The 14,636-nt window shown below is 42.2% G+C and overlaps 1 protein-coding gene across 1 annotated transcript; it reads right to left on the reverse strand.

The window, feature by feature from the left end:
- Positions 1 to 8,821: 8,821 nt before the first annotated feature.
- LOC134317304 (P2Y purinoceptor 1-like) lies at positions 8,822 to 9,709 on the reverse strand. Its single transcript, XM_062998120.1, has one exon. The coding sequence runs from the start codon at positions 9,707 to 9,709 to the stop codon at positions 8,822 to 8,824; it is 888 nt and encodes a 295-aa protein (XP_062854190.1).
- Between the last annotated feature and the right edge of the window lie 4,927 nt (positions 9,710 to 14,636).

The raw sequence follows: 14,636 nt of genomic DNA on the forward strand, positions 1-14,636 counted from the left end.
ATTTTAATATTGAATTTTACAAAATATAAAGAAAACACCGAAAAAACATCATCCGCTGTCCGAATGTTTGCTCACTGTATATATATATATAGAGAGAGAGAGACGGTTGGAGTCAACTTATTCGTGACGTCACGTGTTTCGCGAATTTCGGTTTGTAATCCGAAATTTGTTCGTACGTTAAGTTGAAAAAGATTGTTCGTAACCCGAAATGTTCGTATGGTAAACCGTTCGTAACTCAAGGGTCTACTGTATCACATTTTTAAAAAATGTAAACTGTTTCATTATTTGCATATTGGTTGTTCTTCAAATAAATCCCCTAAAACAATATTTCTATCCATGTCACCTAATCCAGAACCTTATCCAGCATGTCCTGTCCAGAGAGGCACGTGATTTGGAAGTCTGCAGAGCTGGAGGCATATCTGCATCCTTCTCCATGGACCCCAGGAGCTACTGTAGTCACCAACAATGCTGATGAATCTCCCAGTAACATCTTTCACTTACCGGAGTCCTCCTATTTGACTCTTTTGTTTGGGGCCCAGACAGTCAGCAAACTCCTGTGCCAGAGGCTTGGTGTTCAGTGTTCCGCTCTTGTTTACAAACCGGAGCATGAAGCCACCTCAGCAGCAAATTTGCTGCTCCTTCCTCTGCATGGTCTGGAGGACAAGTGGAGGCCTCATCTTGCAGCAGAGGAAGATTTTCAGCCTTACGACCCTGGCTACATCACTTCTAAAAGTGGCCCTAGGTGGACTGACACCGACCTGGACGCTCTCAAGGACAGAATTCGGGCTAAGTTGTCTTCGCCGCATGCCCCTCTAGGTTACACGTTCTTCGGCGAGCCGTGTCATCCGAATTTGTTTTCTCGTATTGTTCGAGGAGAGGAGCAGCAGTGGAGGGTCTGGGAAGACGAACAGCATATCGCATTTCTCACCCCATTCCCCAACACACCAGGTCTTACTGTTGTCATCCCTCGCAAACCACTGACCAGCAACATCCTCCATCTAGAGGAAGAGGATTACAAGGAGCTAGTGCTGGCAACCCGGAAGGTTGCAAGGCTCCTGGAGGAAGCATTGGGAGCATGGGGAGTTGGGTTGATATTCGAGGGGTTTGAGATTGACTATGCTCATGCTAAACTGATTCCTCTGGTGTCACCACCAGGGAATCTGACTCAGAGTTGTGTGTGCCCAGTGTCTGAGTTGTATGATGTGTATCCTGGGTTTGTGAGCTCAGTTGATGGACCACCAGCTAGTGCTGATGACTTAAGAAAGATTTACACCAAAATCACAAAACTGGTGTAGGCGTCAAATGTTAAGACTGCTGGTGCCTTTTTACCATATCAAGCCAACCCTAGAAATTGCGTCTTATTTTACATATTAAAGTAATAATGCATTTTCCTCGAGGTAAAATCTCACTGGTTTCATTAGTCAGGCCTTTACAATCGTGAGTATTTGTGTCTGAGTGAGGATGGCCGGATGAGGAATTACCTCCTTGCCGCTAACAGTGGCAGCATCTGCCGCTCAGGTGGCGCGGCGGTAAAGTATGCTAGCGCACCAGAGTTGGGGTTTCAAATACATCGTATCGAATCTCAGCTCTGCCTTTCCGACTGGGTTGGGCGGCAGCATGAACAACGATTGGCTGTTGTTCAGGGTTAGAGGGTAAGAAAGTCGGATCATAGGTCCTCATAACTGGTGCGACTGCGGCCCCTGCTGGCTGATTGATGGCACAGGGCTGAGGAATAATGCTGATGGGGGTGTGGCCCTCCATACACAGTGCCCGTCAAGTGTATGAACTCGACTCGTGCAGGGGAAAAATGCAGTCTGTACTAACTGTACGTACGGGAGGGGGCGTATGTCAGTTGAGAGGCATCCTCAGTCAGCGGTGAAGGGTCGAATCAGTATAGAGGACGCAATCAGGGTAATTGGACACGACTAGATTGGGGGGGGGGGGGGGGGGGGTAGAATGGCTGCATCTGAAAACGCATACTTCCATACTGAACAGTACACGAAAGCAATACGCAAGAGTGGGTAGTGTGTCGGAATACGTAGTATTACTTAAACAGTATGTGAAAAGTACCCGGATGACCTACTGCATCTCTTTTCTCCACATGAAAGATGCACATGCACCCGGCCGTTCACATGATGAAAAAGAAAACATGATTTATCAGATTAGGCCACCTTTGTCTATTGCTCGGTGATCCAGCTCTTAAACTCACATGCACATAGAAGGCACTTTCTGTGGTGGACAGGGGTCTGCATGGGGTCTCCGCTCTTCTATGGGATCAGACTAGGCTTCGCGTCCCATATGCATCAGTGAGCCTTGGGCATCCATGACCTTGCCGGTTAATTGGTTGTTTTTTCTCGGACGGTTTTGGTTGGAACACATCACAAGACCTGCTGTTTCGAATATGCTTCGAGCCATTCGTACATCCATCACAATTTGGCCTGTGTTGCTCTAATTCTTATGTTTGTCCATATATATATATATATATATATATATACACATATACATATATATACATATATATACATATATACACACACCGGTTCTATCAGAACCAGCATTTACTTCTTCAGCAGTTTGAGCCACAGTAGCCTTCGCTCCCCACGTGCATCACTGAGCCTTGGCCACCCATGACCCTGTCGCTGGTTTACCACTGTCTCTTCCTTGGAACACTTTTGATTGATACTGACCACTGCAGACCGGGAACACCCCACAAGAGCTGCAGTTTTGGAGATGCTCTGACCCAGTCGTCCAGCCATCACAATTTGGCCCTTGTCTCACTCGCTCAAATCCTTACGCTTGCCCATTTTTCCTGCTTCTAACACATCAACTTTGCGGATAAAATGTTCACTTGCTGCCTAATATATCCCACCCACTAACAGGTGCCGTGATGAAGAGATAATCAGTGTTATTCACTTCATCTGTCAGTGGTCATAATGTTATGTCTGGTCAGTGTGTATACAGTGGGGAAAATAAGTATTTGATCCCCTGCTGATTTTGTAAGTTTACCCCCTTACAAAGACTTGAACAGTCTATAATTTTTATGGAAGGTTTATTTTAACAGAGAGAGACAGAATATCAACAAGAAATCCAGAAAAAAAACATTAAATAAAAGTTATAAATTAATTTGTATTTAATTAAGGGAAATAAGTATTTGATCCCCTTCCAACCAGCAAGAATTCTGACCCCCACAGACCGGTTATGTGCCCATGAGGCACACAAATTAGTCCTGTCCCTGTATAAAAGACTCCTGTCACAGAATCAGTTTCTTCCATTCAAATCTCTCGACCACCATGGGCAAGACCAAAGAGCTGTCAAAGGACATCAGGGACAAGATTGTAGACCTGCAAAAGGCTGGAATGGGCTACAAGACCATCAGCAAGAAGCTTGGTGAGAAAGAGACCACTGTTGGCGCGATCATTCGAAAATGGAAGAAATACAAGATCACGGTCAATCGCCCTCACTCTGGAGCTCCATGCAAGATCTCACCTGGTGGGGTAAGAATGATTCTGAGAAAGGTGAGGTCAGTCCAGAATTACACGGGAGGAGCTTGTCAATGATCTCAAGGGAGCTGGGAGCAGAGAAATGCTGGATATGACCCCAAGAACACCATCTCCACCGGACATTTCTCTGCCTCCAAACACGGCGAGTGGAGTTGATGCCAAAGAGCTCAAATTTTGTCTCATCTGACCATATCACATTCTCCCAAGCTTTCTCTGAATCATTCAGGTGTTCATTGGCAAACTTCAGACGGGCCTGTACATGAGCCTTCTTGAGCAGAGGGACTTTGCGGGCACTGCAGGATCTCAATCCATTACAGCGAAGTGTGTTACTAATGGTTTTCTTGGTGACTGTGCTCCCAGCTCCCTTGAGATCATTGACAAGCTCCTCCCGTGTAATTCTGGACTGACCTCACCTTTCTCAGAATCATTCTTACCCCACCAGGTGAGATCTTGCATGGAGCTCCAGAGCGAGGGTGATTGACTGTGATCTTGTATTTCTTCCATTTTCAAATTATCGCACCAACAGTGGTCTCTTTCTCACCAAGCTTCTTGCTGATGGTCTTGTAGCCCATTCCAGCCTTGTGCAGGTCTACAATCTTGTCCCTGACGTCCTTAGATAGCTCTTTGGTCTTGCCCATGGTGGTCGAGAGATTTGAATGGAAGAAACTGATTCTGTGACAGGAGTCTTTTATACAGGGACAGGAATAATTTGTGTGCCTCATGGGCACATAACCGGTCTGTGGGGGTCAGAATTCTTGCTGGTTGGAAGGGGATCAAATACTTATTTCCCTTAATTAAATACAAATTAATTTATAACTTTTATTTAATGTTTTTTTTTCTGGATTTCTTGTTGATATTCTGTCTCTTTCTGTTAAAATAAACCTTCCATAAAAATTATAGACTGTTCAAGTCTTTGTAAGGGGGTAAACTTACAAAATCAGCAGGGGATCAAATACTTATTTCCCCCACTGTATATATACCGAGTCCTTTCTGTGTTCAGCATGTTCTCCCCATGGCTGTGTGGGTTTCCTCCGGGAGCTCCGGTTTCCTCCCACAGTCCAAAGACATGCAGTCAGTTGAATTGGAGATACAAAATTGTCCATGACTGTGTTTGACATAAAACTTGTGAACTGATTAATTTTGTATGATTAGTAACTACCGTTTCTGTCATGAATGTAACCAAAATGTGTAAAACATGACGTTAAAATCCTAATAAATAAATAATATATATATCAACTTATTTGTCTGTGCTGCTATTTGATTATTAATATTGCAGAGACACTACTAATTAGTTTTTATGTTAATTAAGCAGATGGCACTATGTTGTTTACACAATTACCAGCTCTTTTCCCACCTGTGTTGCCTCTCGACCACCTCCTAATTAATCCCTAGACATTTTCATTAACGTCTTAATTAGTGCAGGTAGATGTAACACGTATATGGCATTAACACAGAGAAGTCTGGAGAACGGTAATGTAGAGAAGAGAGTGTAAAAGTCAGCAACTATCTCTTTCTTTTTTATATAAGCATTTTATTGAATTCAGAATTTGAATTTGCTGTTATCAGGGATCTAATTGTACAAGGTAAGTACGGCTTTTCTTCGATGTAAATGTCTTATACTGATGCTGATGTACACATGAGTAAGCGTAGACTTATCTGTTTTTGTTCATATGATGTGAAGATCAGCTGAACAGCTTTTCAGTAACATGCTAAAAGCGTTCATATTTAAATGGGCTGTGTCATTTCGTTGCATACGATTTGACAAATCTGTCTTTCAAAATGTTACTAATGTAATAATACCGCTAAATAAAAGGATTTAAGTATCCATAAAGTTTAATAGTTAGTTCAATTTCCCCTAACTACTATGATTAAAGAAATTAAAGAATAAACAGATGTTCCATTCATTCTAGGGCAAACATCTTAATATGAATGTTTAGAATGACTGTTAAATAAAACAAACTTACCTCATTCTTTAATTACCACAGAAGCTTGACACATGACATGGCACATGACAATTAACATGTAGGTCTGTTCTTACCTGGGACACCTGACTAAACGACCAATCAGCATAGACTTTTTTTAGCAACAGAAAACCGAGCGTGGTTGGTACGCCACTCTCAGATGTTGATTGGTCAATGTTTTTTTGTACATCAGAAAGCACTGTTGCCTTACAGCAAGAAGGTACTGGGTTCGATCCCCAGGTGGGACGGTCCAGGTCCTTTCTGTGTGGAGTTTGCATGTTCTCCCCATGTCTGTGTGGGTTTCCTCTGGGAGCTCCGGTTTCCTCCCACAGCCCAAAAACATGCAGTCAGGTTAATTGGAGACACAGCCCTAAAGGTATGTGTGTGTGTGTGTGTCTGCCCTGCAATGGACTGGCGCCCCGTCCAGGGTGTTACTGTGTGCCTTGCGCCCATTGAAAAGCTGGGATAGGCTCCAGCACCCCACCCCCTGACCCTAGTTGGATAAGCAGTTAAGAAAGTGAGTGAGTGTTTTCATTAGCCAGTTATTTAAACGTAGCTGGTTTGCTATTATATAATGCTGTAGGAAAAAGTAAAACGCACAATGAACTTTGTGAAGTGAAGAGTTAGCTTTATTAACTGAGTTAGTTCAGTAGTGTTCCGCATTAAGTCACTTGATTAAGTGATTTTAAAAGAACTTCACTAACATAAATATAGGACGTTCAGTACTTACATTTAATTTACTGATACATTAGCATTAAACATTTAAATTTAAAATGCAAGTACTGAATATTTATAATATTTATATGACATAAAATCAATATATATACAGGTATATATATATATATATATATATATATATATATATATATACAGTGTATCACAAAAGTGAGTACACCCCTCACATTTCTGCAAATATTTCATTATATCTTTTCATGGGACAACACTATAGACATGAAACTTGGATATAACTTAGAGTCGTCAGTGTAGAGCTTGTATAGCAGTGTAGATTTACTGTCTTCTGAAAATAACTCAACACACAGCCATTAATGTCTAAATGGCTGGCAACATAAGTGAGTACACCCCACAGTGAACATGTCCAAATTGTGCCCAAAGTGTCAATATTTTGTGTGACCACCATTACTATCCATCACTGCCTTAACCCTCCTGGGCATGGAATTCACCAGAGCTGCACAGGTTGCTACTGGAATCCTCTTCCACTCCTCCATGATGACATCACGGAGCTGGTGGATGTTAGACACCTTGAACTCCTCCACCTTCCACTTGAGGATGCGCCACAAGTGCTCAATTGAGTTTAGTCCATCACCTTTACCTTCAGCTTCCTCAGCAAGGCAGTTGTCATCTTGGAGGTTGTGTTTGGAGTCGTTATCCTGTTGGAAAACTGCCATGAGGCCCAGTTTTCGAAGGGAGGGGATCATGCTCTGTTTCAGAATGTCACAGTACATGTTGGAATTCATGTTTTCCTCAATGAACTGCAGCTCCCCAGTGCCAGCAACACTCATGCAGCCCAAGACCATGATGCTACCACCACCATGCTTGACTGTAGGCAAGATACAGTTGTCTTGGTACTTCTCACCAGGGCGCCGCCACACATGCTGGACACCGTCTGAGCCAAACAAGTTTATCTTGGTCTCGTCAGACCACAGGGCATTCCAGTAATCCATGTTCTTGGACTGCTTGTCTTCAGCGAACTGTTTGCGGGCTTTCTTGTGCGTCAGCTTCCTTCTGGGATGACGACCATGCAGACCGAGTTGATGCAGTGTGCGGCGTATGGTCTGAGCACTGACAGGCTGACCTCCCACGTCTTCAACCTCTGCAGCAATGCTGGCAGCACTCATGTGTCTATTTTTTAAAGCCAACCTCTGGATATGACGCCGAACACGTGGACTCAACTTCTTTGGTCGACCCTGGTGAAGCCTGTTCCGAGTGGAACCTGTCCTGGAAAACCGCTGTATGACCTTGGCCACCATGCCGTAGTTCAGTTTCAGGGTGTTAGCAATCTTCTTATAGCCCAGGCCATCTTTGTGGAGAGCAACAATTCTATTTCTCACATCCTCAGAGAGTTCTTTGCCATGAGGTGCCATGTTGAATATCCAGTGGCCAGTATGAGAGAATTGTACCCAAAACACCAAATTTAACAGCCCTGCTCCCCATTTACACCTGGGACCTTGACACATGACACCAGGGAGGGACAACGACACATTTGGGCACAATTTGGACTGTGGGGGACACATTTGGGCACAATTTGGACAATGTTCACTGTGGGGTGTACTCACTTATGTTGCAGCTATTTAGACATTAATGGCTGTGTGTTGAGTTATTTTCAGAAGACAGTAAATCTACACTGCTATACAAGCTGTACACTGACTACTCTAAGTTATATCCAAGTTTCATGTCTATAGTGTTGTCCCATGAAAAGATATAATGAAATATTTGCAGAAATGTGAGGGGTGTACTCACTTTTGTGATACACTGTATATACTGTATATATACCTGTATATATATACACCGATCAGCCATAACATTAAAACCACCACTCACTGTCCATTTTATCAACTCCATTTACCATATAGAAGCACTTTATAGTTCTACAATTACTGACTGTAGTCCATCTGTTTCTCTACATACATTTTAGCCTGCTTTCACCCTGTTCTTCAATGGTCACCACCACAGAGCAGGTATTATTTAGATGGTGGATCATTCTCAGCACTGCAGTGACACTGACATGGTGGTGGTGTGTTAGTGTGTGTTGTGCTGATATGAGTAAATCAGACACAGCAGCGCTGCTGGAGTTTTTAAATACCGTGTCCACTTTATTAGACACTCCTACCTAGTTGGTCCACCTTGTAGATGTAAAGTCAGAGACGATCACTCATCTATTGCTCCTAGACCTCCATCAGTGGTCACAGAACGCTGCCCATGGGGCACTGTTGGCTGGATATTTCTGGTTGGTGGACTATTCTCAGTCCAGCAGTGACAGTGAGGTGTTTAAAAACTCCATCAGCATTGCTGTGTCTTATCCACTCATACCAGCACAACACACACTAACAGACCACCACCATGTCAGTGTCACTGCAGTGCTGAGAATCATTCACCACCTAAATAATACCTGCTCTTTAGTGGTCCTGGGAGAGTCCTGACCATTGAAAAACAGCATGAAAGGGGGCTAACAAAGCATGCAGAGAAACAGATGGACTACAGTCAGTAATTGTAGAACTACAAAGTGCTTTTATATGGTAAGTGGAGCTGATAAAAATGGACAGTGAGTGTAGAAACAAGGAGGTGGTTTTAATGTTATGGCTGATTGGTGTATATACTGTAGATAGTACTGATTTCAGCTTCTCACACATCAACATTGTGTGGCTTGTTTGTACATAAGTTCAGACAAGGGCAGGTCAGCTTGTCCATCTTAATAAGGTAGACCAGTGGTTCAATGGTGCAACTCAGGTCCATGATGGAGAAGACGGCCGTGACAATCTCACAGCGAAACATGACAAACTTAAAGGCAGAGCCAAATGGCATGAGTGCCACCGCTGGCAGGTAGTTGACTATGATAATCGCAAGGACAATGACCACCATCTTAAAAGCCTTCTTCTTCACAGGGGTCATGACCTCTTTTCCAGCAACACTCTTACGTAGCACGAAGATGATAGACAAGTTGCAGAAGACCATGACAAAAAAAGCAAACAGGATGATGCCAGCGAACACATCACTGACGGCTATCACGCCCACGATGCTCTCTGTGATAGAGAAGGCCAAAACCAGTGCCCACACCACAGCTGAAACGGCATGACGTGCACGATTGTCCCGGATACCCGTGAACACGATGGGGTGGACCACAGCGACGTATCTGTCCAAGCAGATGCAAGTTAGGAAAACAGGAGCTGTATCTTTGATGCCATAAGCAAAATTCTGTATATGCCAGATTCCCTTGTCATTCAGGTACAGTCGGTTTACCAGCTCCACCGGTGTCATTAAGCAGAAGAAGGCATCCATCAGAGCAAGGTAAAAGATGAACAAGTCAGACGTGGAGCCTTTGCTCCTGTGCCATGCAATATGCCACATAACAATCAGGTTGGAGGGCAGGCCCATAAAAAAGTTAAAAACTTTTACAGCGAGGTAAAAGGCATAGCCGTATGGAGCCACGGCACATTCAGGGTGCTCGTACCACAGCACGATGCGCTGACTAGTCACTGTAATGTTCAGCGCTAGTTCTGTGGAGTTATTCATGTCGAACAGATCAAGGGACCTACAAAGGAAAGTAGATTCATGTTTGAGTATTAAAAGTACAGTCTTACACAGAAATTGATGAAGCCAAGACCTGCCATGTCTACGACGGCGTATTAGGGCCACTGTAAAAAACTTTTTTTTTTTTTAAATTTTTACCCCTTTTTGCGCATCCAATTGTTCAATTAGCATCGTGCTTCCTCTCTGTCTATGCCGAACCCTGCCCTGACGGAGGTGATTGAAGCTAACCCGTATCCCCTCCGAAACACGAGCAGCAGCCAGATGCATCTTTGCCACCCGCACATTGACGAGTTTGGCGCCACCTAGAGTTGCATGCGGAGAGACACACCCCAAGGGCACCCTCTCCCATCTCTGTGTAAGCGCCTCCAATCAGCCGGCAGAGAACGCAATCGCATTCTGACAGAGAGAGACCCACATCCGGTTCTTTGTCCCACCCCCCACATGAGCAACCGGCCAATCGTTGCTCATATAGCCACTCAGCTTCGAACCGGTAAAGCAAGGCTGGATTCGATACCACGCTTCTCAGAATCCAGCCCTGGTTGCAGCGCGTTTCTTTTTACCGCTGCGCCACCTGAGCGGCGTAAAAAACATTTTTAAGTTTTTAAGTGCTACCCACTTAGCCACATGTGCCGCGGAATGTGGAAAGAAACCAGGGAACATGCCAAAATTCTCACAGACATTCATCAAAGGCAAGCATTAAACCAAGGTCATTTGGTCAGGAATTCATCTTGACCAAATGAATTGCATGTCCCGTACTTAAATGTTTAGTTGCATGCTCCATAATTAAAATAATAATAATAAATCAAGCTTTTAATATAATTATTAACCAATAGTAAAATAAAGGGACCCCCAGATTCCTGTGGAGCTAAGTTTGGCATGTAAATTAGTTAATGTGAGTGTGTGTTGCCTTGAAATAGATTAGAAAAAATGCTTTACTTTTTTTGAAGTGATTTTTTGAAAAATTACAAATTTTATTAATATTAAAATATTATTTTGTTGTCTTTTAAATAATATTAAAGGTGATATAAAATCGAAACATTCATTTGTCCAATTGTATAGATACAAGTCTGACCTATGAAAATAACAAATTATTCTTTATGATTTAAAAAATGTTGTAATAAAATAATCAGCCTGCTGAGACAAAAAAAAAAACCTTTATCTTATTGTGTCGTGTATTGTGTAGCAATTCCAGGAAGTTCTGACATCAATTACTCATGCAAAAAAGTTATAATAATAATTCAGTTTCCCTAAGAGTGAATTTAGCCTGCATTAGCTGTTGTTACAGGTCAGAGAGGTTATTTATCCAGATGGTCAGATGTAATCCAAGAGCAACCAAGAAACAAGTCTGCTAGTAATGGAAAGCTGTGTAAACATTATTGTGCTTAAGATGTTCAAGAAAAAGTATCAGCTCCTTTTTTGGCCGTGTCATTTCAACAAACTTCAAAGATGAAACTTAAACTGCAAATTTTAGACTTCTTTTAGCATTTGGGGTGGCACAGTGGCTCAGTGGGTAGCACTGTCACCTCACAGCAAGAAGGTCCTGGGTTCGATCCCCAGGTGGGCCGGTCCGGGTCCTTTCTGTGTGGAGTTTGCATGTTCTCCCCGTGTCTGAGTGTGTTTCCTCCCACAGTCCAAAGACATGCAAGTCAGGTAAATTGGAGATACTATATTGTCCATGACTGTGTTTGACATTAAACTTGTGAACCGATGAATCTTGTGTTACAAGTAGCTACCGTTTCTGTCATGAATGTAAACAAAGTGTGTAAACATGACGTTAAAATACTAATAAATAAATCAAATCTTTTAGCATTGCACTCTTTAAGCCCATGCTAATGTAAAGTTCACATGACTGTGGACAGTGTCACATTTGCTCCAGCAGTATTCATAGACTTGCTTTTGGTAGTTCTTCAATTACATCTGACCATCCAGTTAAATTTCCTCTTAGCATAAGATGATAGATGAATAGATAGATAAAGTTTTTGTCTTAAGCTGGGCAAGAGACCACTGCTAAATGTACTTTTTTAATGGGTGTAATAAAAGTAGCTCTTTTATATTGACATAGAAAAATTACAAGTTGCATTCAGTCATCATTTCTATAATGACATAATGACATATAATTATATAATTTGCTGTTTGTGTTCTTGTACCCTGAAGATTTTCAGGAAAACCCCTTTTAAACTTTTTTTAACAAACAGGTATATATTTAAATAGCCTAAATTTAAAGAAAAAACAGTTGCCGTAATCATTTGCAATCAAATTGCTGTTACAATGTTATGCAATTGGTTCCTTTCAAGTGTCTTTAAATGTTTAACTGTAAGCTACAATTTCAAAATGCATAAAAATCCATATCAGGTATTCTCACAAAGGTTTAGCCATTGGTATGAAATGTTTAATAAGCTTTAAATAAAAATAAAAACTTACCAACACAGTTGCCAATTTCCCAAATATTTGTCCTAAACCTTTTACTTTACCTGTAGCTTTTCCACACCACTCACTGACCTGTCCTCAATTTAGCCCCGTCTCATCTGGGCCACCCAATTATAAGGGCTCCCCATTGGGACACCCAGCCACTGCGCTTGACCAATCAGCACAGTCCTTTTGAAAAAAATATGGTACAGAGGAACTGATTCCTTGAACCTATTAGTCAGTGTAGGACAGGGTGTTAATTTAGAAGGTGTTTAGATAAGTGTATCATAATAAGAAGATTGATTTTAGTGATGCAATTGCAGGTAGAGAGCAGGACTTTAAGTAAACAGGTGATGCAAGGCTGAAATGAGTAAATCTAGTGTAACATCTTGCAGATGCAGCTTTCTGGCCCTAAGCAAAGTCACAGCTGGAGTACAGTTGCAGGAGCTGTTCTGTGTGAATTGGCAGCAGAAATGAACGCTAAACCTGCCAATGTTTGTGTGAGACTTTAAAGTAGTTGTTTGGACAAGAATTAATGTACATTTTCCCTTCTATGCCACCCAAGAATGTTGCTTATATAGATTTAAGCTATCAGACTGATGTTACTAGTGAGTAACTGTGGGCCTGTATGTCTGTCACTCCAGTGCTCCAGGCAACAATGAAGAAGCCAACTTTAAGACATTATCTCACAATAAATGCTGCAATTCTGGAGTTGGTGCTCGGAAAGATACTCGTCCAGTAACAGCAACAATTAAATCAGTTTAATTGTGGATAATTCTCTTGAGTTTATTGCTGTGTCTTTAGTAAGTCAGTTTGTAGTGCAAACGATTGTACTGTACACTGATCAGCCATAACATTAAAACCACCTCCTAATTTCTACACTCACTGTCCATATTATCAGCTCCACTTACCATATAGAAGCACTTTGTAGTTCTACAATTACTGACTGTAGTCCATCTGTTTCTCTGCATGCTTTGTTAGCCCCCTTTAATGCTGTTCTTCAATGGTCAGGACTCTCACAGGACCACAACAGAGTAGGTATTACTTGGGTGGTGGATCATTCAGAGCACTGCAGTGACACTGACATGGTGGTGGTGTGTTAGTGTGTGTTGTGTGTTGTGCTGGTATGAGTGGATAAGACACAGCAATGTTGATGGAGTTTTTAAACACCTCACTGTCACTGCTGGACTGAAAATAGTCCACCAACCAAAAAAATCCTGTGACCACTGATGAAGGTCTCAAAAATGACCAACTCAAACAGCAGCAATAGATGAGCGATCGTCTCAGACTTTACATATACAAGGTGGACCAACTAGGTAGGAGTGTCTAATAGAGTGGACAGTGAGTGGACATGGAATTAAAAAACTCCAGCAGCGCTGCTGTGTCTGATCCACTCATACCAGCACAACACACACTAACATACCACCACCATGTCATTGTAATTGCAGGGCTGAGAATGATCCACCACCCAAATAATACCTGTTCTGTGGTGGTCCTGTGGGGGGTCCTGACCATTGAAGAACAGGGTGAAAGCAGGTTAAAAAAGTATGTAGAGAAACAGATGGACTACAGTCAGTAATTGTAGAACTACAAAGTGCTTCTATATGGTAAGTGGAGCTGATAAAATAGACAGTGAGTGTAGAAACAAGGAGGTGGTTTTAATGTTATGACTGATCAGTGTATTTCTGATGCCTACACCAACTTTAACCATTGAAATGTATTTCTTTTGCATTAAAAGCTTGGTGTTATCAGCTGATCTCAGTCCCAATACAGCATCTCATTCCTTGGAATTGTAGTTTCTTGTCCTCATCTGGGACTTCTTCAACTCCCCAATGGCAATCTCCAGAGTCTCTTCCAGTTTGTCTCTCCACTGTAACACAAAACCAAAACTGGTCTATCTCTAACTCTACTTCATCCTTGGTCTGTAACCTCTGTTTCTTTCAGGATGTGCACTGGTTCACACGTACAGTATGTCACCCATACAACAATTCAAATGTTAAGTACCTAATGGACCACAGTCAGAGCAAAGAGCAGTGAGTTAACATGACAATGCTTTGGGAGTTCACCTGACGATCTTAACCTGTACACCTAGCAAGTTACAGTATGTGCCTATTGTATGCATTCTGATTTAAACTGCTTCCCAATGTTACTAAGTACTTTTCCTGGTATTCCAAGCCCACTCTGCTTATCCATGAGGGCTTTGCAAGTGGTGCAGCCTTTGGGAAGTATTGCATAATCCACATTGCATAACTCACTAGTACATTTGTAATGATTACCATTTTTTAAAAAGTTTCTGTATATATTGGGAACTGCTGACCAAGGTCATGGGTGACCTTTTTAAAACCTGTGAAAGAGCTACATCAACATTTTGCTGATATTAAACCCCTAGACTCCATAATTCAATTTGAAATTGTTTCTAATGCAACCCATGCATTCTTTACATCTGGGACTTCACTGCCACCAGGGAGCAGTATCTGAGCACGCTTCAAGCTCTGCTCCTTCT

The sequence above is a fragment of the Trichomycterus rosablanca genome, chromosome 6 (genome assembly GCF_030014385.1).
Source record: "Trichomycterus rosablanca isolate fTriRos1 chromosome 6, fTriRos1.hap1, whole genome shotgun sequence".
In the NCBI taxonomy this organism is placed as follows: Eukaryota; Metazoa; Chordata; class Actinopteri; order Siluriformes; family Trichomycteridae; genus Trichomycterus; species Trichomycterus rosablanca.